Source organism: Lynx rufus, unplaced genomic scaffold, assembly GCF_022079265.1.
Source record: "Lynx rufus isolate CCGP_SWC_20201006 ecotype Redwood Valley unplaced genomic scaffold, mLynRuf1.p SCAF_9, whole genome shotgun sequence".
In the NCBI taxonomy this organism is placed as follows: Eukaryota; Metazoa; Chordata; class Mammalia; order Carnivora; family Felidae; genus Lynx; species Lynx rufus.
In genome coordinates this window covers 15,661,665-15,687,915 of record NW_025814897.1, presented here as the reverse complement: position 1 = coordinate 15,687,915, position 26,251 = coordinate 15,661,665, and the positions used below count along the sequence as shown (strand labels likewise).

The 26,251-nt window shown below is 55.9% G+C and overlaps 2 protein-coding genes across 4 annotated transcripts in view; one reads left to right on the top strand and one right to left on the bottom strand.

The window, feature by feature from the left end:
* The first annotated feature begins 7,506 nt into the window (after nucleotides 1-7,506).
* The window catches only part of FXYD6 (FXYD domain containing ion transport regulator 6), a 31,028-nt gene continuing 12,283 nt past the window's right edge, over nucleotides 7,507-26,251 (top strand). For 2 of the 3 annotated variants that reach the window (XM_047071192.1, XM_047071191.1), the window contains exon 1: nucleotides 7,695-7,773. The gene's annotated coding sequence lies outside the window, so the exon portion shown is untranslated. Of the gene's footprint in view, nucleotides 7,774-26,251 lie in introns of all 3 variants that reach the window. The other variant, XM_047071193.1, reaches the window with a different exon arrangement.
* On the bottom strand, nucleotides 16,856-18,886 carry LOC124505285 (uncharacterized). Its single transcript, XM_047071190.1, has 2 exons — nucleotides 17,846-18,886; nucleotides 16,856-17,595 (listed from the first exon to the last, which is right to left on the bottom strand). Exons 1-2 carry the CDS (start codon nucleotides 18,635-18,637, stop codon nucleotides 17,164-17,166), a joined length of 1,224 nt encoding a protein of 407 aa, XP_046927146.1. The 5' UTR covers nucleotides 18,638-18,886; the 3' UTR covers nucleotides 16,856-17,163.

Below are 26,251 nucleotides of genomic sequence, written 5' to 3'. Positions count from 1 at the left end.
GACGCGGGGCTCGAACTCATGAACCAGGGAGATCATGACCTGAGCTGGAGTCGGACGCTCGACAGACTGAGCCGCCCAGAAGCCCCGTCAATATCACTCTAATCTTTTGCATCAGTAAATACTGGTCATCCACCAATTATATTGGCAGGTGTCAGGGAATGGCTGTTAAAAACATAAAATATAAAACAAACAACTCCCCCCAAAAGACAAAATAAACAAACAGAAAACATAAACTAGACACCCTTCCTGTCTTCAGATTACTCACCGTCCAACAGTACCCGGCTTAGGTGATTCCCTGGGTCAAAATCATTGTGTTCCTCCTCCCGATTCGGAAGCTGAAGCTTCTGAGTTAAACTTAGGAAGACAATTGCACACTCCCTTTTAATTTTTTTTTTTTTCAGCGTTTATTTATTTTTGGGACAGAGAGAGACAGAGCACGAACGGGGGAGGGGCAGAGAGAGAGGGAGACACAGAACCGGAAACAGGCTCCAGGCTCCGAGCCATCAGCCCAGAGCCCGACGCGGGGCTCGAACTCCCGGAGCGCGAGATCGTGACCTGGCTGAAGTCGGACGCTTAACCGACTGCGCCACCCAGGCGCCCCGCACACTCCCTTTTAAACAATGTGCCAGGAAGGAGTTGCGTTCCAGGGCTCTATAAATGTTTAATATTGGGATAAATGGCCAGAATGGTGAGAGTTGTAGGCCCATCCCCTCCTGTCAGCCACATCTTAGGTTCCATACAAGACCTGAAAAGTGAAAATCAATAGAGATAATGCTTTAAACGGTGGACATCAAATATGCTCTCGGTGTGGGAGGCAATTACACGAACGACATCATCAAAGAGAGAACGGAATGGAAGGAGGGTTGAGAGAGATGGAGAAGCCAGTGGACCCAAGAGTCTGTTAGGAACCGACGAGAGAGGCAAGCGGTCTGCTGACCTGCTCGGCGTCCCTCTTGGGTGCCCCTTGTCATCAGAAATGAACCCCCTTCCCGCGACAGGCCAGCCACAGCCCCGGGATGCCAGGCCTCGGGCTGGTGCCGTCTGCTCCTTGGGAGAAATGCAGTAGGCCCTGAGTTCGCCCTGCAGGGAAGTTGTTCTCCTCTCCTGGCAGTTCTTCTGCAGGCCTTGCATGATTTCCCTAGAAAGTTCAGCAAACCAGCCAGCCCCAAAACATTTTATTGCTTCCCTCAACTCTTGCTTGGGCTCTGGGGAGGGGCTGGGCGGGGAGGATGCAACAGAGAAAAAGTGGATTCGAGTCTTTCCAGCCTGGAAACGTGACTGGGCTCGTGGGGTATCGTCTGATTGCGGGGCTGGTCTAAAGACTGAATGGAGGCCCCTGCTGTGTCCCTATGGTTCTTTCTGGCCTCTCTTCTGAGCCTGGATCCAGGGGGTTGGAAGAAAGTATATGATGATAAACAGGTGCCTCGCCCCGCAAACGTTGGCTCCAGGCACTCAGGGAGGGGTGGGGAGTTCAGACGCCTGCTTATGCTAAAAGGCTGTCAGCCTCTCTGTGCACAGGGGAAAGCAGAAACAGGAATCTATTCTGGTCTTGTCTAGGGAGCCATTATGTATTGAATCTCCAACGTCATTATCTCCAAAGGGCAACATCACTCGTTTCCTCCCATTTGCATTCACTGGGAAGAGACAAATGGGTGCATATTTGCAGAGTGGAAAGGCTGGGGGGCGGAGCGGTCATGTGCCCCGTTTGGATAACGAGCGGCTCTGGAAGAGGCGTGCTCGTAATTAGAGATTGGCACCTTGAGGCGACACTTCACACTCACAAGACAAGTTTAAGTTAATCAGGCAGAATTAGTTCTCCAGACTAATGGGACCGGGGTGGATTTTTCACTTAGAAACAAATCTCATGCATGCTTTGGCATGCCTTGTTTCCTGACATATGTTATAGTTTTCCTGTGGGAAGACAGGGAGAAATTTTGTTTCAGACTTCCCCCACTCTGCCTGCCTCTGCCTTCTTCGCTTTCTCAAAAATCAAGATCCTGAGGTACAGGTAGCTAAGGGAGGGGAAAATGGGGGACCGACTCCAGGAAGAGAGGGGCTGGTGTCTATTTCTCTTTGGACGTGCTAGCATGTGTCACGCGTGTGTGAGTGGGGCTGGGATTGACAGGTAGAGATCCTGCAGGGGGGGGAAGTTTCGCTCGTGCTCAATTTCTGCTTTCCCATGGTGCCAGGCTGTCTCCCCCCCAGCTGTTCCATCCTATTTGGACAAGTTGGGACTGTGTTGGCTGCGTGCAACAGAAAACCAGCTACGGTCCATTTTCTGTAATGGGGGCTGAATTTTCTCAGGTGACAGCAACTCTGGGGGGCAGGATGGCTGCTTTACCTCCAGGCATCACGCCCAGGTTTCTGACCAAAGAGGGTGAGGAGGAAGAGGTAGAGAAGCAGGAGGGAGGAGAGGAGGGGGGAAAGGGGAAAGAGGAGGTGGAAAGGGAGGGGGAGGAGGAGGAGGAGGAGGAGGAGGGAGAAGAAAAGGGCCCAGGGGCGAAAGTCACATGTCTTTCTTAGAATCCTTACTCAATATAATTCTGTTGCTATCTCCTGGGCCAGAACTGGGTCACATGGACACCCCTAGAGAGTCTGGAAAATGAGTAGTTTACACAGAGCACAGGCACCTCGGTTAGAAAAAGGCGACGATCTGGTCTGGGGAACCTGCTGTGTCTGACATCCTCCCCAGTCCCTGCGGCTCCACAAGTCGCAGAGGAGTCCCGGTTTTCAACCCCCAAAGTCAGTGCCAGGGTCTCCTGCTCTAACTCTGCAGACGGCCTGGCCTGGGAGCCCTGTGAGGCTCACTGCTCACCTCTCCTCTACCTGTGGCCTCAACAGCACCGCTACTCCGTCCCCCCCCCCCCCCCCCCCCGTCACCTTGCGGAGAGGACAAAACAATGGCAGGGCACACGTGTGGTGCAGGCCCCGGGGTACCAGTGCGTGGCGGGGGGGGGGGGAGGCGGGGGGGCAGGTCTGCAGGCTTGGGTTAGGCTGTGAGATCGCTGGGAGAGTGGGGGAAGAAAGTGTTCAAAATGAATCTGGAGAGGTTGGCTGGTTGGGTCACCAGGCAAGACACGGGGGTCTCAGATGGAGCGAGAGGCCGGGCTGACCCCAAGGAGTTCCTGTTCCGTTAGGGCAGCAGATGTGCAATTATACCCACCAAAATTTGGACTCTGATAGGTACCCTTATACGTGTAAGGCACGACACTGTTCCCGACAGCATGGACAAAACAGCCTTAATGTCAATAAGGCGACGTCTGAATTGAGCTTTGCGGGCTAGGTGGGGTTCTCGCAGGCCGAGAAGGGAGAGGGGATGTTTTAAGCAGAGAAACTCTACGAGTAAAGATCTGGGGGGCAGGCCAGGAGGCAGCATATTTGAATTTTCATTTTAATGTTTATTTTTGAGAGAGAGAGACAGAGACAGAGATAGAGAGCGTGAGTGGGGGAGGGGCAGAGAGACACACACAGAATCCGAAGCAGGCTCCAGGCTCTGAGGTGTCAGCACAGAGCCCGACGAGGGGCTCGAACTCATGAACCGCAAGATCGTGACCTGAGCCGAAGTCAGACGCTTCACCGACTGAGCCACCCAGGCGCCCCAAGGGGGCAGCATATTTGGATAACTGAGTGGCCCTCTTGGGCTGGGGGACAGCAGTTGCAAGGATTGGGGTGACAGGGGGTGGGGATGGGATGGGGAAGGCAGAGCAAGGGGTGGGGGTCAGGGGACGAAGCAGAAAAGGTAGGTGGGTGCTGGGCTGTAAAGGCTGAGCGTCGTGTTGAAAAGTCGGGCTGCGGTGTGCAGAAAGCAGGAAACTGCTGAAGGTCTGAATCACGTCCGAGTTGTAGAGAATGACTACCAAAGAGTTGACAGCCTGAGGGTGGGGAGACTGAGGCAGAGTCTCCAGCAGGAGGCTGGCAGCAGAGGGGCCTGATCTAGAACCCAAGCAGTCAGGGGAGAGGAGTGAGGATGGCAGGTGCCTTCCTGGGTGAGTGACTGGGTGGGGGCAGTGCCATTGATGAACTCAAGAAAGACACAGGAGGGGAAGCGTCTTTGTTGGGGGTGGGGGTCGGGTGCTGGATTCAGCATGAGCAGGGCTGGGTCCCTGGCGATTACTCCTCTGGGTCTCTGGGGTGAGGACCAGGCTGGAGAGTGCGGGGCCATCGGCCCTAAATGGATGAAAACCGCGGTTGTGGAATGGATTGTCCAGGAACTGGGTAAAGCAACAAAGGCCCCAACACAAGCTGCTTGAGGGAGAAGCTGAGGGGGGTCTAGAAAGAAAGGTCAGGGAGGGTGGAACAGACCAGGGTCAAGGAGCAGTGTGGGAGTGAGCAAGCTCTTTGAGCCCAGGAGTAAGAAAACGGTCCTGTCTTACGGTTTGGGGGCTCAGCATTTGTCTGGGGTTGGGGGAGGTACATTCAAAGTGAGTGTGAATGGGGGCTCCTGGGTGGCTCAGTTGGTTAAGGTCTGACTTCGGTTCAGGTCACGATCTCTCGATTCGTGGGTTTGAGCCCCGCCCCGCGTCGGGCTCTGGGCTAACAGCTCGGAGCCCGGAGCCTGCTTCGGATCCTGTGTCTCCCTCTGTCTCTGCCCCTCCCCTGCTCATGCTCTGTGTCTGTCTCAGAACATAAACAAACATTAAACAATAATTTACAAAGTGAGCGGGAAAGGATCCAAAGTAGCACTTGGCGGAGCTGCTCTGAGCCTACAGTCTGCACCCCAGGATGAAACGGTACCTCAAAAGCCACTTTGGAGGGGTACCTGCTAGGAGAGGTGGGGAATCTCTCCCCGAGACTCCCGGCCTTGCCGCTTTCATTTTCCCGCTGGCCCTCCACTTCCGGTCAGTGGCTGCGTGGCCCTGGTGCCGACACGCTGAAGAGCTATTTTTGCCTCCGATTCTGGAGGCCTGGGGAGCGTTTTAGAAACGGTTTCTGTCCTTTCTTGTCCTACTTCCACCATGGCCATGCACCCCTGCCCGGCTCTCTCCTTTTGCTTCCAGCGCCTTTAGAGAAACAGGGTGTTCTTCATTTGGGGGCCAGGCCCGTGTCTCAGCCTTACACGGGCACCGCTCTCCTCGCAGCCCCTGGCTCCTCATTGAGGGGCGGCCCCTACATCCCAAGCTAGCCATTCCCCAGTTCTCGCTTGCAACGGGTTTCCTACCGCCCTTCAGTGGCTTCCCAGTTTCCTGAGGATAAAAGCTGGATTTGCCCAGGAACTACCAGGCCTGCCTGATCTAGCATCTGTCTCCTTCTGCGACCCGTCACCCCTGCTCCAGGGCCACCGTGGCTCCTTCCGTGCCGTGCTCCTTCTGCCTCAGGGCCTTTGCACATGTTGCTTCCGTTGGTATGTCAGAATCTTTTCCCACTCCTGTCTGTCCTTCCAATTCCTGGCTCCTTCACCTCCTCTCTTTTAACACCACCTGACCCTCTGGCTTGCTTTTCAAATGCTACACCCTCAGGGCTCTGGACCAGGTTTTACTTGCACACTTATTTGTAGGACCGGTTGATAAATATCTGTCTCACCCATTAGCCACGAGGGACCCTGACTTTCCTTTCACTGTGGGATCCTGGAGCTTGGCCCAGGGCAGAGTGGCTCCTCACGTCAATAAATGTGCACTGAAAGAACAGCACAGCTGGTGACCCTTCCTGACTCACGCCCACATTTCATAGGGGCCGGATGCCTCTTTTCTCCCCCTGGAGGGAGATGCTACCCTTCCTGGAACAAGCTTGAGCGGGATCATAGCTACGCCGCCCCACACGTCTTCCTCAGTGGTCCTGGAGGGACTGGTGAAGAAGCACCGTTTGAGAGGCAAGCCGTGGCCCTTCCTCCAGGGATCGGAGGTCCTGTTCTACCTCTGCAGCCTTTTGCCAGGCAGCCGTGGCGGCAGGTGTCCCCAGGAAGTCGTGTGGCCAAACGCCTTGGAATTCTCTGGCGGAAAAGGGGCTGGTACTCCAGGTGACCTGGCTTTGGGGTTCCTTTTTCCCCAACGGGTGTGCCAAGCCCTGGGTTTGATGTGTCTCCACCAGTAGGGGACTTTGAAAAAGCAGCGCAGAGAAATGGCCCAAATGGCACTTAAGGGCATCTGGGAAGGATGAGTCCACTTGCCCAAGGACACGAGCCTACCAAGTGGTGTGGTTTCGTCTCTCCCCCCCCACCGAGAGCAGAAGACAATGGAGGACAGCTGTCACCAAGTTCTCACTTGTAGAGGAAAAGACAGGGACAGAAAGGTTACTTGGTCCCCGTCAAGACCCGTGGATTCGCCAGGATCGGAGCCAGCCTTAGAGTTTTAGCTTTCGGAGGCACCCACAGAACTTGGGGACTGTCCCAGAACCATGCCCGTTTTGTCCAAGGTCCTGTGCTCGACGGGTCGGAGCTGTCCCCCTGCCGGTCTCCCTGAGGGGGGGCTACCCACTTGTTCTCAGTAATCCTTGATGGCGTCCACATCTGTGCAGAGCCTTTTTGAATTCTTGAGTATGTCCTGCCTTGGGATTTTGAGAACTTCTCATTTGTTAAAAATTACCTAGTCTCCTTCATTTTGCAGATGAAAATACTGAGGCTGGGAGCTGGGGGTGTTGGAGGTGGGGCTGGGTCTCTTCCTGGCCATGTCCCTCTGTCCCAGGGTCTGTAAGAAAGTCTCTGTGGTCCCGCCTAGGTGTGGACAACCGGTCTCTCTCAGGAAACCCCTCTCACCCTGACAGCCTCATGGCAGGCAACGTGACTTCCCGGCTACGACTGCGTGGCCAGCCTTTACTGTGTTTTTCTGGCTTTTGCCCCTGCCCTTCTTGGTCCCCTCTTATAAGCCCTGCCGCTCACAGCCCTGAGGAGTGAGCAGCTTGTCCTTCTGCCTCAGGGCCTTTGTACCGGACTACCGAGCACTCACTCTGAGCTCCTGGGCTAAGCCTCCCAGGAGGTGAGTGTAACCCAGCCATCGTCATCTGTGAGGAAACTGAGGCTCACGAGTTTCCTTTAGCGATTTGCTCAAGGCTACATTCCACGGAGAGTCGCAGAGCCAGGATTTACATCTTGAAATTCAGATGTCATCTTAAATTTGGACCCCGAGGACTGGGTTGGGAGGGGGGCAGTCTTGCGACCTGGCGGGACCAGGATGAGGGGCCCTGAAGAGGAGGTCCTAGGCAGCACACCTGTCACTCGGGTGAGCGCCCCCCACCTGGCTCCAGCTGAAAATGACAGCTACAACCAGGGCGGGCTCAGGCGCCTACGACACAGCCATTCATGCTTTCGGTACACATTCCCCCTAATTGCCAAGGCTCCCAATTAACGTGGGTTGCTGTGTCTGGTGCTGGGTTATTTCCCCGTTCCCCTCGGTTTACTATTTCGGAGAGACACTAGCTCTGTCATTGTGTTTGTCTCGCTGCCTTCCCACCGTCCCCGGAGGAAAACCAAAAAGCAGCAGCTGGCGGCAGATCCCGGGCGCGGGCCCGCCCCCTCGGCGGCCGTCTCCTGTTGCTTCTGGAGCGGGGCCTGCCCCCCCCCACTCCCCCCCCCCCCAGAGGCGCCCACCCTCACCCCGGACGCGCCACGCTCCCCGGTGACACCGCGGCGGCCCTTCCCGGAGCCCGGCCCGGCCGAGCCCCGCCCCCCTCTCCCACCCGCGCCGGCCGCGCCGCTCCCGCCCGCCCCAGCCCTGCGCAGGAGGGGAGGCGGGAAACACGCGAGAGCCTCTCCCACCGCCCTGCCCCCAGCCCCGCCACTCCCAGCTCCTCGGACTCCGTGCGTCCTCCGGGGATTGTCTCCGAGGGGCCCGCGCTGTGCAGGTAAGCGGCGGCGGCGGGAGGCAAAGTTGGGCGCTTCTTCCGAGGACGGCAGGAGGCCGGGGTGGGGACCGAGCGCGGCGGCGCCGGGAGCTGCCGCGTTTTGTTTGTTTAGGTGGGTGTGAGCGGCCCCCGAGGGCCCCCCGGCAGCCCCGGCGGCGGGAACGCGCTGGGGGCTGTAAACCCGGGGGGGGGGGGGTGGGCGTCGGAAGGGGAGCGTGGCCTCTCGCGGGGGAGGCCCGCCAGGCGGTGGGTGCGGGTGAAGCCGGTGACGGCAGCGCCCTCGCCTCTGCCCGGGGCGTGGGGCTACGGTGTTTTGGAGAAGGGGAAGGGGCAGCTCCCACCCCGATCTAGCGGGAGCCTCCCCTTTGTTACTGGGCGGCCGTGGACACTGGAGTGGAGCGTGGGCATGTGAAGACGGGGACGTGGCTGGAGGCGAGTGTAGACACACGGAGCCATGCAAAATGGGACGGCTGGTTTGGTGCTTGGGTGGCGTGGGGGCTGGGGCAGGGCGGTGGGCAAGGGGCTGAGGGGCAGCGGGGGGGGGGGGGTGGGGAGGTAAAGAAGGGCTGGGGTTCCGAGCGTGGATTCATGAGAATGTCTGCATCAGTTGTTTTCCCTCCTTCTTGTTTATCCTGTTTTCTTCCAGGGGGCCTCCCCGATCCCCGGTTCTCTCCTTTCCTCACGCCCAGCCCCTTTCCCCAGCAGGGCCGGCCCTGGCTGAGCCTCCCCCATTGTGTCTTGCTGGGCTTCCGTGGACAGTTGGAAGGGCGCCTCTGGCTCCTGGCGCTTGCTTCTGGCTCTTACAAGTGGTGGCTGGTCGGGAAAGCACCCGAGGGTGGGCGCAGGGAGCGGCGGTGCTGGAGAACTGGGCCCGGTCAGGCCCCTGCTGCCAAACCCCACACATGGGGGGGGGGTGGGGGGGGGCTGTGGCCTCCTTCTTCCTCCACTTCCTTTGTCTCCCCGGGGTTGGGCCCTCCGGCTGGGCCCGGATTTCCAGGTTCGGAGATGGGTCAGTGTGCAGCTCCCGTCCTCTACGGAAGGACCCCCGCCCCGGGGGCCCGCCGCCCTCATATTGTGGATGCGTGGATGTGTGTATCTGTTTCCGCAACTTAGCCTTTGGCACGTGACCTCCCTGGCAGTTGCCATGGAAACCCCTCTTCAATTCTCAGCCTCCCTCCTTTTCCTGCCCATTCCTCACCTCCATATCGCCTCCCCTCCCCCCCCAACATGGTTGCCTAGAGACTGGTTATCCCTGGCTTCTCTGGCTCAGAGACCCTGGGTAGCCAGCTCCCACCTGGAACCCAGGCGGCGGCTTCCTCGCTCCAGCTGCCCCCCCACTACACCCCGCAGACGTGCCCCGAACGCCCCAAACGCATATCCATCCGTGCATACCGCGCCGCACACAGTCCCTCACACACACGCACCACGCGTTCTGTCGTGCCACGCACTCGAACGCACTACAGGTACGTGTATCTCATCCCGCAGATACACCGCATGCACACCCAGTTCATCCTACACAGCACCCTCAATGCCACTCCCACATTGCGTGTGCTCTCACACCAACGATAACACGCACACGCACACACACACAGTACTTCGAGAGAAGTCTCGAGCTGGAAGAGAGAGGGCAGTTTCCTGCCTCATCTGGCTCTGTGCGGGAGTGTGTGTAGGGAAGGCCCAGGGAAGGCCAGAAGGAAACATCTCCCTGGGGACGCTGGGTTAGGAGGTAGAGAGAAATGCACTCGCAACTTCCAGCTTCCCTCAGAGAGGAGCCCCTCCCCTAGGTCCTAGCCTCAAAAGGCTGAGCACACAACCAGAATTTAAAGCCCTCCCTGCCCGGACCCTGAGAAAGCCTGAGGCTCCTGGCCCACCCTGGCGGTCTCATCTCGGCTCCCCCCCCCCACCCCCAGTCTTCCTGGCTAACAGGATCGGGCAGCCCCGGGACCAGCAGAGGGCTGAGAGCCTCCACAAAGGAGGGAGGACGGGTGGTAGGGCTGAGAGAGGGAGCAAGTGGGGGGGGGGAGGGGTGCAGGGAGGGCAGGAAGAGGACCGAGTGGAGACAGGGCCAGGAGGGGCTGGAAGGAGAGGAGCCAGGCGGTAAGAGGGCACGCGTCCGGCGATCTGCTCCTGTTGGGGGTCCAGGCCACCCTCTCCCCTTTAGGCACATTTCCCCGCTTCCTGTGGCCCCTCCGGCCACATCTGTGCATCTGGGAGAGGAAGCCAGTTTGCAAAGGGCTCCTGCATTGCTGGGGCTTTTCCAAGACCCGTGGCTTCGGTGGTGTTCAGGGCGAACACCTGCGTGGACACCAGAGGGAAGAATTGCCTTCCCGGCCTCCGCTTGCACTTTGGACCGACGGAGTATCCATTTCATTCATTCATTCATTCATTCATTCATTCATTCAGTGACTTGTTTTGAGTACCTACTGTGTATTAATTACTAGGGACACTAGAGTGAGGAAGAAGAGAATCTTAGATTTCTGAGGGTCACAAGGGGCCCTGAGGGAACATCCAATCAGGACGTCGTGAAGACGAGGAAACAGGCTCAGAAGTCACACACACACACACACACCCAGCGGTGGCTGAGGCTTTCTGACTTTTCAGCTAGGATTTGTGACACCACACTCCCATCCCACATCTCTTGCCTTCTTTTCTCTATTGCTGGCAATCCTTGGTGGACTGAGCTATCCCTCCCCAAAGGGCAGGTGCCCAAGGCGGGTACCCGAGTGAGCCAAGAGCCTGCTCTATTGTATTTTCTTGGAGGGTGTGGCTAGGAGAGGGGGGAGAAGGAGCAGTTCCCTAGACCCTGGAAACTTCCCGCAGCCTTAGGTGAGTCAGCCCACCTGGATCCCCCATAAACCAGAGCACATGCTCCCCTGCCCCGCAGCCCTGTTGGACTTAGCTGGCTGCCATCTGGAGGGCAGACTGTGCCAGGCGGCCCCTAGGACTCACTGTCTAACAAATCACCCACCTGCTTCTGCCCCAGTGCTTGAGCGCCCGGAGGAAGCAAACCAGTCGTGACAGGCACAGTCCCTGGAGGCAGAGAGCCGAAGCATAAAGGCTATGAGCCTGGAGGCACAGACCCAGGTTCTAGTCCTGGCTTTGGCCCAAGGGCAAGTGCATTCATCCCACAGATACCCTTTTGGATACAAACTGGGCTTCTGGTGAAAGTCAGAAATAGTTTCAGGCAGGTGAAAGCCTCCAAAATTTTAGACCTCTGTTTCCACCTCTGTCAATCAGGGGTTTCGATTCCATGATTTCTAAGCCATTTCTTCCTCTAATTTTGGTAGATTATACAATCTGGAGAGCCCTTTTCTCTCCTGGTGCCAAATTGTGCTCATTATTTCATAATACAGGGTTGCAGCTGAGCTGAGCAAGAGAGGGTCCGGTCTCTGGTTCCTTTGGAGAAAGCCTCCCCTTTCACCCAGTCCTACGGGAGTTGCCCCAGACGCTGAAACTGGGTTTTCTTCTCTCGGGGTGTAGGAGCCAGCCCCTCCTGGACACTGGTCTATCTGTTCTGTTCTGCCAGGATTAAAACAGGCTGGGTAGAAGGTTGAAAGAGGTGTTCTCTGCAGAGGATGAGACCCAGGGCCACCATTTGGTGGGTCTGTGAAATCCCCGAGAGGGAGAGCCTTTGGCCAGCTTGTGGCCGTGGCCCCAGGAGTTGAGCAGGGCTTTCTGTGCCTGATGAGAAGCAAAATATCTCTTTCTGAGACAAAAGTCTGGAACCAATTGTCAGCATCGTCTCTGCTCTGGAATAGGAGGGAGGAGGTGAGACCTTGACCTGGGGAAGTCTGAAGTCAGCTTGGATCCCACACAGGAACACATTTGTTACTCAGATGTTCAGAGCGGCTGGGGGGGGGGGGGCGGAGCACGAAGTCCAGGAAGGGGGCTGGGACCCTGGGGACCAGGCTGGGCCATGGGAATGTGACTGTTCCCTCAGAATCTCTGACTTGGGCCTCCTTTTAACAAACGTCAGCCGAGTCCCTTGGATGCATTAGGCCGCGTCTCAGGACCCAGCAGAACCGTGAAAAGAATAGCTTCTCGTTCTCAGAGCCCTCCTGCTCACCTCGATCAGTCGCCTTGTCCCGTCCCTTCCTCCCATCAGGAAGGCTCTGCAACCTTCTTCAGCCGGAAGGGCCCGGCACTCATGCGCACGTGGGCTCACACGTGCACACACTTTCCCTTTTTGACACATACGTAACCTGCCATCCCTCTCCCGTGGGCACGTGCTCGCAGGTCCCCACACCCCTTCTCGCCTCACCCAGCTGCAGTCTGGCACCCAGACCGTTGTGACGGTCCCTTGCCTTGTTCTCTCAGCCCCGATCCACTTGACCGGCGGTGCCGCCGACGGAGTCCGGCTACGTCACACCTCCCGTGGCTCTCCGTGGTCCGTTAATAAGGACAGGTGCCTGGGCATCAGCACTGAGGCTCTCGTAACCTGGGTGTGGCCATGCACCGGGCATTGTCCCCAGGTGGGCCATCCCTGGACTTGTGTTCTCCTCCTGTCTGCCTGTGCTCAGGTCCTACCCGGAACGAGCCCTCCCTCGGGCCTGCCGAACAGAGGCTGGCGCACGGACTTGGGTTCAAATATGGGTTCTGATGCCTCCTAGGTTTCTTACCTTTCTAGGCCTCAGTTTCCTTATCTGTCACACGAGCATGGGGATGACGGAGGTGAGCTGTGTAAGGTGCTTCACACGGTGCCTGGCATGTAGTAAGCAGGAGATATTAGCTGCTGTGACGATAATAACAGTGATGACATTATTATTATGGGAATGGAGTAACTCGCTGTCGTTACATCAGCCTCCGAGGTTCTTCTCCAGTGCTCATTCTTGCAAATAGGTTTTCCTAATTCCCAGTAAACAGAAGTGCTTTCCTCCCCCTGGGCCCCCTGAATGCCCTGTTGACTCTCCGCCTAGAGTACGAGGCCCGCCGCCTCCCCTCCACCTTCCTTACCTCTTCAAAGGCAGGATCTGTCCCCCACACGGTGCCTGGCATGGTGCTGGGCACCTGGAGAAAGTCCAGTGAGCATGTGTGAACTGAACATATGGGAGAAAGTCCTCGCCCACCAGGAGGTGTTGAAAGCCCACTTGTCCTGCAGAACTGCCTCCCTGCCAGTCGCTCAGACCCAGGAATGCATCCTGCGCGTCCCTAAGGCGTGCGTTCCTTCGTGCCCATGCGCCGTCGCGGCGGGGGCGGTTCCCCTGGTAGAATCCAGAAAACAAGAATTCGACCCCATCCGGGGTCTGGAGGATGCCGAAGGTCTGAGGTCAGTGGAGGGAAGCTGACTCATAGCGTTTTGGTGAGTGGGGTTTGACAGAGCCCCAGAGAGCAGAAACGAGGCAGTGGAAGGGAGGGGCGCTGAGAAAGTTTTTAAATTCCTGAAGAAGCCTGTGCAGGTGCCTGGGTTGTTCTGAGCTGGGATTGGATCATAACCACAAGGGATAATCATACGGAACATCCATGCAGTGGGGAATCGACATTTACTGAGCGGCTGCTTTGCTGAGCGCTGGAACCCCGAGGATGCCTAGCCTGTGCCTCCACCCCCAGGGAGTTCATAGTCTGATGGAGGAGACACACACTAGCGGTGGCAGTGCATACGTGGGAAGAGGTAGGGGCCTTGGCTCAGCGGGAACAGGGGAAGGAAGACTTGTGGCAGGGAGGGAGGGGACAGTGTGCTTCCTGGAGTGGAGGCACACGAGGTTGTATAAACCCTCCGAACATGCACGTGTACCCACCCTTGCCATCTGGAGGCAGGGCAGATTTCCCTGGGGTCAGGGTTTGTCCCCATGCTCCCACCCCTGCCACTGCGAAGCAAGACGATGTGAGTACATTCAAAGCACCCTGCAGGCTGGGACGTGCAGGCCAGAGCTGTGCTTTCCAGGAGCTGGGCTGTTGGATGGGGAAGGGCAAGGGGCCTGGCCAAGCTGCCTGGTACTGTGGTCTGACCGTGGGCAGGGTGCTGTGGGCCTCTGGCCTTGGCAGCTGCTCTGAGTTTCTGTTTCTGCCTCCGGGAATGCTTGTCTGGCCTCTCTTGAATGGGCCTTTGTCAGCGGGCATGTGGAGGAGGTGATCCCATTGCTGGCCTGACTCATTCACGTCTGCCCAGCCTGCCCGGGGGGGGGCGGTCCCGGGCTCCTGCGCGATGCCGCCCACCGTCTAGGTTCCCTGGAACTAGATCGAGTTCTCCTAGGGGAAGGGGCCTGGGCCCTCTGAGCTTGCAGCCGGCAGGCAACAGTCCTGCTCCCTGACTCTGGGCAACTTGTATCCCTGGCCTGTGCCGGAGTTGGCCACACAGCCCTGCTCTGTGTCTCTGGGCTGTCCTGTCCGGAAGAGCTCTTGGGGCAGTGTCTGGGATGGCATCGTGAGGATCGTCACAGTTGGCAGGGATAGCGGGGGCCAGCGAGGCACTGGGCCCCCACTGGTGGGTCAGCTTGGGGTCTTTCCAGGGAAATTTTTAGAAACCAGGCCTGTGTTTGTGCTTTGTGAACTCTGTGTATCCCTTTCCAAGGAAAGGGCCTTATTTCTTTGCGTGGTCCATTCTTTTTTTCCTTTGACTGTGTGTCTCTTCCCCCAAAGGAACTCCATGTTAAAGATAAAGGTGCCTCTGGGTTGAAATAATAAGTCCTCTCTACATGATAAAGGACCTTTGTCCCTCCCACTCCCCCTGTGCAGCCAGGCTAGATTGGGTTTGGGCTCCAGAGAAATAGCTTTGAGTCACAGGGACCTGTGGGCTCAGCCTCCCGGCCTCAGCTGTGGGGGCGCCCTCCTCTGTGAGTGAAGGAGGGTGGGGGCAGACCCAGAGAGGGGGACACTCGGGGAGGCCCCGCAAGACAATGAGAGGGATTCAGGAGGAAGGGGCCACCCTGGGAAGTGTCAGCATGATGGTCTGGGCCCGAGGTGCCCTGTCATGCTTATAGCCGCCTTGGGGCAGTGCAGGGAATTCAGTAACTCAGGCCCCTTGGGCCTGTGACAGCGTCACTGCCCTCTGCCGTCTCCTTAATCCCAGGCTTAGAGTGCTCTCTGTTCATCAGCCCCTCTTTGGAACTTTGTAAGGGGCCAGTCATTTCAAGTTAGGTTATTAAACAGAATAATTGATGTTTACTGTTTATTTGACGGGCATTTAAAATGCAAATCAAGGGAACAGGTTGCATTTTCCTCTGGAGGCCACAGATCCATCAGTGACCTCTGGTTAGACCCAAAACACTTGCTTTAAATGCAGCTTTAAAAGCCTTTGCTGGATTTTGGCTCTGTGCTTCTGAGCTGTAAAAGCCTGGCCTCTGTTACAGGAGCGTCAGACGTCATGAACAGGGCACAAGGCTGCACCCTGCTTGCCAGGAAGGTGAACAGACGTGGGAGGTGATGGGATGGGCTTGGGGGCTGTTTTGTTTTTAAGTGAAATAAAAAAAAAAAACTTTTTTAACATTTATTCATTTTTGGAGACAGAGAGAGACAGAGCGTGAGTGGGGGTCGGGCAGAGAGAGAGGGAGACACGGAATCCAAAGCAGGCTCCGGGCTCTGAGCTGTCAGCACAGAGCCCAACGTGGGGCTCCAACTCACGAACTGTGAGATCATGACCTGAGCTGAAGTTGGACGCTCAACCGACTGAGCCACCCAGGCGCCCCACTAATACGTTGCTATTAATTAAAGTCCATACTTTATTCAGAGGTCCTTCGTTTTTACCTAATGTCCTTTTTCTGTTCCAGGATCCTGTCTGGAATACCACATTCCACTCAGTTGTCTTGTCTCCTTAGGCATCTCTGGACTGTGCCAGTTTCTCAGACTTGCCTTTTTTTTTTTTTTTTTTTTTGATGACCTTGACAGTTTTGAGGAGGACTGGTCATCCATATGGTAGGGTACCCCTCAACCTTGGATTTGTCTGACTTTTTTCTCATGACTCGACCGGGCTTATGGGTTTTGGGGAGGAAAATCACAGAGGCGGAATGCTATTTTCATCATGCCACATCAACATCAAGGGTACGTGCGATCCGTGTGAATCATCACGGTTGCTGTTGATAGGACCGGGTTTTCGGTGCCCCCCACACCTCCCCGACACAATTCTAGGGCCTGGCGATTACAGCTGTGCTCCTTCAAACATCCGTCTGTCAGCTAGCACTCACTGGCTGGCTGTCCGGCCTCAGTTTCTTGCAAGTCACGGGGTGGCACAGAGACTTTTCAGCTAGGAGAGCCTTGTTAAAGAGAGCCTGAAACAGAAAGTGCGGTGTGCCGGATCAGTGCCAATGACAGGCAACAGGTGCACGTTGAGTCTGGGGGAAAGAAGCATGCAGTTCAGTCCGTAGGCTGGAGGGGTCGTTGGACAAAGCATTTTTCAACTTTGGCAGCACGTTAGGGAAAGGCATTCTCTCTCTCTCTCTCTCTTTTTGTAATCTTACTATTTTTTAACTAATGTTTTTCAGGAGTAGAATTTAGTGATTCATCACTTATGTATAAAACCCAGTGCTCATCCCAACAAGTGTCCTCCTTAATGCCCCTTGCCCCTGGAGCCCATCCCCCCCAGCCCCGACCCAACACTCCACCAGCCCCCCCCCACCCCCGACCCAACACTCCACCAGCAACCCTCAGTTTGTTCTCTGTATTTAAGAGTCTCTTAGGGTTTGTCTCTCTCTGTTTTCATATTCTTTTTGCTTTAGGGAAGGGCATTCTAAGGGGTGGGAACAGCAGGAAACAGGAGTCGACTATCTTAGCTGAAAGTATGGGAGAAAATACTGGAAGGGTAGAAAATGGATAGACTTAGAGGTATTTATACGCCACAGTAAAACATTTCTTTCTTTTTTTAAAAAAAAAAAAATTTTAGAGAGACCATGAGAAGGGGATAGGGACAGAGAGAGAGAGAGAATCTTAAGCAAACTCCTCACCCATTGCAGAGCCCAATGCAAGGCTTGATCCCATGACTCTGGGATCATGACCTGAGCTGAAATCAAGTCAGACACTCAATTGACTGAGCCACCCAGGCTCCCCAAAAAGTTTCTATTATTTATTTATTTATTTATTTATTTATTTATTTATTTATTTATATAAATTGTATTTTTTTTCAAGTTTATTGATTTTGAGGGGGGGGGAGAGAGAGAAGGCCAGATCGTAGAGATATTGCAGGAGTGAGCATGGCTGGGACCATGTTGTTTGCCCTGGAAAGAGCTGTCAGGTCCGACAGCAGTGTGGAGGCTGGGGGGCAGGGGGGACCCTGTGAATTCTGTTAGACTGTAAGCTCCTGGAGGCAGTGATCGTGTGTGTGTCGTACCCTCGGTGATGACTAAGTTGTCCAGGCAAAAGCAGGCCATCAATAAAGCCGTATTAATTTGATTCCCGGAAGGAGAATAGTGCCATTCTCTCCCAAGTTACGCCCTGTCCCAACCTTACTTTTCTTTGCTCCGCCTAAATGCAGGTCGATCTCAGCGGTCTGGAAAGCAATCTGATCTGAGAATGCAGGCTGAAATATACGCGACCGTTAGGATCGGATAGTATTTGAAAAGAAGCATTTGGTGAAGCTAAAGCATCTTCCCGTGGGACAATGTTGTGGATGTGGATCTGTTTTTGAGGAGGGGTGGTCTTTCGTTCAGTTCTATACCCTGATCTAATTCTGAGGCATTCTAGAAAAAAAAGGAGGCGGGGGAGATCTGCAGCTTGGCGGCCCGCTCTGAAAGGCTGCTGGGGGCTGGGCTGGTAGTTCTGTTGGCTTCCCCAAGCTCCGGTGGACGGGATCACCTGCGGGTCGTGTGGGACACTGTCTGGCTGTGGCATGAAGGCGCTGATGTTCGCGGGCCAGAGAGCGTCAGGGTACCCGGCAGCTGCTGTGGGCGGTGGGGGCTGAGGAGGGACACGAGGGTGCGTCAGCTGGGGGTGAAGGGGCAGAACTGTGAGCCAGGGTTCGGCGATGGCCGACAGGCCGGGCCTCCCCTCTCCTCCCAGGGGGCTCCGGAGTCCCAGCCCTCCCCTGACATCGGTCATAGTGGACAGCGCAGAATTGAGCCAGCCGCTGTGAGGATGATGAAAGTGACATGACGCGTGCGTGCGGAAGTTAAACACAGCTATCTAACTTAATGTGCGTTATGCTTACCCGTGTTTCCCCTCTGGCCTGGGGGAGAGCACGCCCATCATATGAGCCCAGCTGGGGCGTGGGGTCAGGGTCAGTATTTTCATCTCCCTTAGTCCCCACGCATTGCCACACTGGCCAGGGAGGCAGCAAGAGTTGGAAGGGCACCGTCAGCATTCGGCCCCCCGGAGACTCAGGAGCCGATACCGTTTGCCGCGGGGCCGCGGGCGAGTGGCGGCGGGCCTCACCTCCTCTGGTCCGTAAAATGGCCGATTCCCCAACGTCACACGTGGTTGTGATACTCCTTTGAGCTGGTGCTTGTGAAATCGTCTGGTAAGTAGGCTGTCTTGCAAATGAGGTTATCAACATCGCCATCGCCACCCTCGGCCCCTTCAGCCCCCCGTGGGCGGGGATCGGGAGCAGGAAGGGTGCTCCCCGTTTCTTTGACAGCAGCTGCAGGTGCACTCGGAGGTCCAGGGTGGAAGAGTCTCTGTCCTGGTGTACCTTGTCCCAACGCCCCTTCAACCCAAGAGGCAGGGGGATTAGGGCTGCCCGAGGCATGAGTGTGCTTGACCCTGTGCCTGTGAGTCTCAGCACCCAGCCTAGGGCATGCAGGGGTAGGGTGGAGGCCCAGAGAGGGCCTCGCAGGGAGGACGGTGGCACGAAGGCTTGTTTGGTGTTTCTGCGGAGCAGACTGTCTCGTCTCACAGCAGTCCTGGCCTTTCTGCTTTGCCACCTGTGTCTCTCCGTCTCTCTTCCTCGCGTTCGGTCTCTGCCGGGACTCTGCCCTTGGCCAACCTCGCTTGGTTGGTTCATCGGGTCTTTCCTTTGTCAGCCTCCTCTCCAGCTTCCCTTTGGGTGTCTCCCCTGTTCAGTTTCTCTTCCTCTGGGATTTCCTTCCTCTTCTGCTACCTTGGGCCCTCCGTTTCTCTTGCTGCTGTGTCTCTGGGTTGGGACTGCCCTGTGGTGGCCGACATGTCATCAGCTCTGGCTGCCCTGGTGAGACCCGCTCTCCCCCATGCCGCCTGTCTGTGGCCCTGGATGACACTGGCAGTTTTTCTTGGGGCAAGAGAAAGCAGTGGCTCTGGGGGGCCTCCCCAGGCCCTCTCTCTGCCTGCCTGTGTCTTCTGAGGGCCGAGGGCCCTTTCCCACCGGTCAGGAGGACGCCGGAGCCCTCAGAGATTGGAGGGTGGCTGGAGGAGGAAGGGAGGGAAGTGAGAGGAAGGGACCAGGGCCCTTTCCTGGCTCCGTTCTCTCTTTCTCTTCCCCATTTCCCACGAGAAGGTAGAAGAAAATGGAGGGGAAGCTGAGGAAGGAGTTGGGGAGTGACAGTAGTCATACTATCAGCCGCTGATGCTTAAAGAGCAGTCTCTGTTTGCCCGGCCTGGAACTCGACTCTGAACTGACAGCTCTTTCCAGTGCAAACAACAGAAGGCCAACTCCAGCTTGGTTAGACAAGGCAGGTACCCCGTTCAGGGCCAAACCACAGGATGCACAGCACTGGTGTGGGAGCTGGGAGGGCTGGAGCACACCCAGCCCTGACCTGCTCCCTCTCCCTTCTCCCTGCTCCTCTGTTCCCTCAGGTGAACTGACTCCCCTACAGGCTTCCCCGCCACCCCCCCCCCAACTTCACCCTTTGACCCTTCCTCACTTTGTTTCCACCAAGTGACAGTCCCTGGGAACCACTGACGTCTCAGACCTGCTCCTTTTAGCCAGGAGACCCGTAGGGTTGGGGTGGGGGAGGCGCCCTCTCCCCTCCGAAAGGAGATCCCCTTCTCAGAAGGGAAGGGTGTGGGCCGACCAGTGTACTTGTCGACACACAAAAGTGATTTCTTCTCATCCTCATGGCTCCCGAGATACATGTCGTTACCCTTGTTCTACATTTCAGAAGCAAAGCCTCCAAGAGGTAGAGTAGCTTGTTCAAGGCCACAAAACCACTGAGAGGCAGAATGGCAGGTGAGTAGAGTGGCTCAAGGCGAGGACTCTGGAGCCACGTTACTTGGGTTCCAATCCAGGCTCTGCTACTTTCTAGCTCTGGGACTTTGGGCAAGTTACTTAACTTCCCTGGCCTCAGTTTCTCCATCTGTCTAATGGGGATGATCCAAATCAGAGCCACTCCCTAGAGCCCCTGTAAGGATTAAATGAGTTAGTATATTTAAACCACTGAGAACAGTACTTGGTGTGGCACAAATGCAGCCTCATCAGCTGTGCAATTCTGTAATCTGTTAAAAAAAAAAAAAATCACCCTCCTGAGTAAACAGCTTTCTGTCCAACAAGGGAATATAAATTCTCCCTCCGGGGTGAGCTGGCAGGCACTGTGTGTTCACTGTATGAATATGCATGAAGCTAGAGACGCTGGGGAGCTTGGTTGGTAAAGGCTCACCCTGAGACAGGAGCGCCCTCTGTTGTGGCCCCCGTGTTGTGGCCTCCCCAAGAGTCTGGGGGAGGAGCAAGAACAGAGTGGCAGCTGCCTGGGGCGGTGCCCCCCCCCCGCCCCTCCCCTGCCTCCAGGGAGCCACAGTATAGGTGACCCTCCCCTGGGATGAGTTCTGGGCTCCCAGCAGGAAGCCCACAAAGCTGGGCTGAAGCCTGGAATCCAGCTCTCACCTGCCAGGGGACCTCTCTTTCTCCACCTTAGTTTCTTTGCCTCTAAAATGGGTTTGATGGTAATATATACTTCCTAGGCTACTCATCATGATTATTGTTGTCGCCTCTTATGCCACTCCAGGCCCCAAGACTGGGCTTCGGGTATGGGCTTTCCACCTCAGACTTTTCCATTCCTCACACTGCCTTCCATGGGGTTCACAGAAGGACTGCTATGTTGCCGGCAGGCCTCTGTCCCCAGCCCCCAACCCCCCATTGCCGGCACCTCGCTTCTTTATTCCTACCCCCGAGCTCACTGTTTCCTACCACCTCGAAAACTCCCCTGTCTTTCCTCCGCCTTCCTTTTCACGCTCCCGTCAAGGCTGTGCCCCGAGAGGTGTGTGATGTGAGTGGGGACTGGGCCATGTGTGAGCTGCGGGGAGAACCCCGGGCCTGAACGTCCCTCTTCAGGAGGTCCGTGTTCTGTCGCCCTTGGCTCGTGGGCGTGAACCTGAACCTGAGGCGGAGGCGCCCTGGCCTGGGGTGGGGGATGGGCTGCACATTGCACAGAGGCGTCTACGGGTAGGGAGGCCGCAGCTATGTCACGTGGCTATATGAGGAAGGGGGATTTTGAGCAGCTTCCCCGAAGAGGGCCCAAGATGATCAGGAATCCAGCCTGTATCTTACACATGATGAAGCTTGGGGGAGGGGCCGAGGGTCCTGTGGTTGGGGAGCTTCAAGGCCGGAGTGTAGCGGTTTGGGGCCACAGTGTGGTCCTGGCCGTTTCCAGGTTCACTGGTCACGTGGAACAGGAGATGAGGAGCAAACCCGGCCCCCCCCCCCCTCCCCTCCGCCCTCCCCATCCTGCAAACAGCCTCGTGGCAGAGAAGGAGCCAAGGGAGTTCTGGGCTCAGCAGGACGGAGCCTGGAAAAGTGCCCCCTTGAGCTCTTCCAGACACAGCTGTCAAGTAGATGATGACTGTCCTTTTGTTCTTTGCTTTCTCTTTATTCTGGCACATAAAAGCCCGAGAGAGCTTTAGGCCAAAGCATCCGGGGTGGGAAGCAGCAAGGTGAGGAGCGGTGCAGGGAGGACAGGGCCTCTGTGTGTGAAAGGAGGTGGGGGTGTGTCTGAATGCCTGGCTGTCCCTGCGGGGATGGGGAAGCAGGGAGACCTCAGTGGGGGAAGGGGTGCCCGAGAGGATCAAGAACATTCCAGTCTTTCCAGCACGGAGGCGTTATCACACCTGCGTTCTCACCAAGGTACAGCACGGGTGTGGGCATTATCTGCTGGCTTGTGCCGGCCACTTCCCCGAGCCCCATCCATTAGCACGTGTCATTGGAACTCTTGGTACCACTCACGAGGTGCACACGCGACCCTTTCACAGAATCCCAGGCGAAGGAGGCCTGAAAAGGCTGCTGGGGCCAGCGCCCCGTCTGTAATACGATCTTGACACAAATAGATCAGACAGTCTGGTCCTGTTTTCCTGACAAACAGTCAGACTTACCAGTGTCTTAGGAACTTGAAGAACCCACCTCTCTGTCAGTAAGTCAGACCAATTTGTCTTTGACGTTTTTTAGTCCTGGGCCTTTTCTCTTTTTGGTCCTTCGCCGAGCCTCAGGCTGTCCAGATCTAGGCTGTAGGTAACAGCCACCTGCCCCAAGATCAGCCAAATGGCATGGCCGGGATAATTGGAAAGGACGGTTAATTTTTCTTTTCTTGCCTTCCTGTGTTTTGCCCCCCTGTTGAGAGACTAAGAGTGGGGCTCCAAGCCTCCGGAAGGTCTTTCTGGACGTGATTCTCTTTCTCGCCTCCCAGAAGCCAGCGCTGCCCCCCTGAATGTCCTCAGTCAAAGGTGGTCTTCTAATGGAGAGCTGAGGAGCCTGTCAGGTGCTTCCCTCCCGCCCCCTCTCATTGCTCTGGTGCAACCCCTTTCCTGTCTCCTCCCCGGCTGCCTTCGTGGCCTCCTGTCCTGCAGGCCTGGCCTGCCCGTCTCCCTGTCCGAGCCCACCAGAGCCTCAGACGGGAGCCGCAGACGGTTCTGTGCCCTGGCTAGCTGTGTGAATTGGCCGCGTCACTGCTCTGCTGGGGCCTCGGTCTCCTCAAATGAGAAGTAAGAGCTTTTATCTCAATCATTCTGACCCTGGCGTGCTGTGATTCCAGCCCCATCTGGTAAACCTCACATCTTGGCTTCGTCCTATTTATACACAGTGGAATCTTCTCTTAGCGGGCTTCTTTGTTGCAGAGATCTGGATACATCACAGGCTAAGTCGTGTCCCCTGGCATCTGATTACACAGTCGAGGGTGACCAGTCAGCCTAAACAGTGGGGCCCAGGCATTCTGTGGCCCCATAAACGGGTCCCATCCTGCATGTCCTGTCTGGAGTGGGGGGTGGGGCTCGTGTTTCTTTGGGGATCCTGCCAGGACTCAGGCGTCAGTGATCCCTCCGGGCATGTTTCTGATGGGCTGAGCCTGAAGAAAGACAGGCAGGCCAGATGCACTGGACAGGGCTCGAGGCTTTAGGGGCGGAGGGAGAGAGGCGTGAGCGTGAGATGATCAAGTTCCACTGTAATTTGGAGGCTGTGCGCTTTAGAGGGAGGTTGTTTCGGAGTTATTTTCACAATGGAACTGGGTATTCTGATCTACCTCACTGCTGCATGGAATCAAAAATAATAGAGCATATGTTGCTATATCATCAACCAGTGGCTTCTTTTTCTGAGCAGCTTTTACCCAGCAATTATGTGAAATTATGTGACTCAGAATGGAAAGATAATCGCCGGAGAAACTCTTCTGATTGCTTTCTCCCGCACATGCAGAAAGCAACTGTGCAAAAAGGCAGGAAGATCGGGGAGCGAAATTAACGTGGAAGGGTTGCTGTCACCTGAAATGTCAGCTGTTTACCGACATAGAGGTAACTGTGAACGTGGAAAGGAGGAGAAGAACCACCACTGGAAACCTGAAGTCTTTCTCATAAGATGCCACGGGCCACGGAGGAAGCAAAACGTGGCTGGTCCTATTTCCCCCCCCCCCCCCGCTGGGAAGGGTGGTCTAGATGGTGTAGAATTTCAGAGCTGGGGAGCAGCAGAGTAAGGGGGCCAGGACCCCACCCCCGCGCCCCCTCCCCCCACTGTCCTGAGACCCTGTCCCTGAGAGCCAGGTCCTCGGGCTCCCCCCAGGCAGGGTTCCGGGGCTTCACGTGCATCTGGAGGCTAATGTGGGTTCCTGAACCCTTTCTCCCAGCTCTGCCCAACTCAGCCTTGCTTCTCCCTCTTCCAGAGATCCCTCCCTCCTTTCTTCCATCTACTCCTTAGACTCTGTGGCCCGGAAATGAGACTTCTCACTTCTATTGCCTCTTTCTCTGCCCCTCCCGCACCCACCCTTAGCCAGCCCCAGAGGGCCCTGCTTCCCTCCTGGGAGAGATGAATGTGTGGTAACTGGGAGGGCGTGGCACGCGCAGGGGCGGTTGTGTGGGAGGGAGGGGAGGCCCCTCTGGGGTTTCTTGGTGCGGCAGTGAGAGAAGGGCATTGTGTGTCTTTGCAGAGGCTCTGTGTGTGTGTTTGGCCACTTGACTCAGGGGCAATGCCAACGGTACCGACGAGACTTTGCAAAGTGGGCGCAGGGGCCGAGAGTCACCCCGAGGAGGCCTGTGCTGAGGTGTGGCTGGTGGAGGCCAGGCCTGGGCAGCAGGTTGGAGGAACGGGGAGTTGGTCACTTTCCAAATCCGTAACAGTATTTCTTTCAGCACACTGTAACTTGATCAGAAATGTTTTCTCCGGAACACAAAGACGAGTCTTTACTCTTCGGCTTGGCATTCGAGAGCCTCCACAATCTGACTTATCAGAATTCTCACCACCCACCCCTCATGCCTCGCTCAACAGGATCGTTCACTGTTTGGAGGGTATCTTGCTCTAGAAATGGCCAGTACTTGGCAGATTGCTGTCCCGGACCCTCCAGTGCTGTGCAGACATTACCAATGGGGCCAGGCCCCCTCTCCTGATGGACCTCATTCAGAATCCTTCTGAGGTGAGGTGGCCACTTCAGGCAGCCATCATCCAAGGAGTGCCTCGAGGCTCAACTCGAACTGAACTTGAATTGAGTACTGTTTGTTATCCCTGCCTCCCATTTCTGCTTCTCACTGCCTTGGCTCATGTCATTTCCTCTGCCAGGGAGCCCTGGCTTTTCTCTCTTCTTGCCCCTGTCCATCAGAATCCCATCCTCCTTCCGAGGTCCAGCTGAAATGTCAGCTCCCCCATGGGAACGTTCCAGGTTCCGTGTGGTAATCCCTGCTCCCCCTTTCCCTGCCCCGATGGACCCTCCTTTGTAGTCTCTATGTCTCCTGAAGCTCTCTTCGCACTTGCTGATGTACTCAAGCCCTTTGCTTCCAAACCCTGCCAGTCCTTGGAAGCCGTAGCTGTATCTTGTTTACCCACGTATCCCTTGCAGAGCCCAGAAGAGTGTGGCTCTTTCTAGAATTCAGTGTGTGTTTGTAGGATGGACTTGAACCTCAGCAGCTGTGAAAGGGATCTGGGGGGAGTTGAGGGGAAGGCATGGCAGTAACTGCTTCCCTGGAACCCTTAACATGTGTCTTTCCTGCTCCTAGGAGGGACCCTGTTGCCAAAAATCCCTCTCCTATTGAAAAAATTAATTAAAAAAGGGGGCACCTGGGTGGCTCAGTTGGTTAAGCATCCAACTTCCGCTCAGGTCGTGATCTCGCAGTCCGTGGGTTCCAGCCCTGCATCAGGCTCTGTGCTGACAGCTCAGAGCCTGGAGGCTGCTTCGGATTCTGTGTCTCCCTCTCTCTCTGCCCCTCCCCTGCTCGTACTCTGTCCCTCTCTCTTTCTCTAAAAATTAAACATTAACCCCCCCCCCCCCAAAAAAAACATCCCCTCTCCTGGCTAGCAGCCAGTCCCAGCAGCAGTCCCCACTCAGGGGGAGGGCATCACACCAAGGCCGGAATATTAGGAGGTCAGAATTCCTGGGATTCCCCTAAGAGTTTGTCCACCGGAAGGGTGAAATGAAAACATTTTCAGTAAACAAAACCTGAGTTTGTAAGTAGTAGATCTTTGTTAAAGAAAATTGTGAAAAGATGTTCTTCAGGAGTGAAGAAAAGGTCTTGATGCATGGCTGAGGTTCAGCAGAAAGAATCATGAAGAAATCAGTTAGTAAATACAACGTATCGGTTATCTCCTGCCGCATAACAAACGAGCCTCCAACCACAGCATTAGTTCTCTCAAACAGTTCCCGAGGTCAGGAGCGAGGGAGCAGCTGAGCTGCGTGGTTCAGCTCCGAGTCACTAACGAGGCTGCAGTCAGGCTGTCAGCCAGGGGTGGGGATCGTGTGGAAGCTGGAGGATCTGCCTCCAGGCTCACTTACATGGTTCATGGCAGGTCTCCTTCCTGGCGGGCTTCTGAACTGAGGCCCTCAGTTCTCTGCCACGTGGGCCTCTCGGCAGGGATGCTGGAGGAGCCTTAAGACACGGCAGACGCCTTTTCCCCTAAAAGCAAGCAGTTGGAGAGAGGGAGAGAGCAAGAGAGCAAGCAAGCAAGAAAAGAAAGCCATCGTGCCTTTTATAATCTATTGTTTGTTGGAAGGGACATATCAATTCTGCTGTATGTTATTGGTCACACAGATGGTGCAGTGTGGAAGGGGACTGCACAAGGGTGCAATACCAGGGGGTAGTGGGGACCGTCTTGAAGGCCGGCTACCACACATGCGAGTGAATCTAAACAAACATGTTTCCATGAAATATACATTCTAATGTCTATGTCATAGAATCGAAAACGGAACTGAAATGTTGTGCAATAGCACATGTATTAGGAGGGAGGTGATTTGTGTTTTTGTCTTTTTCA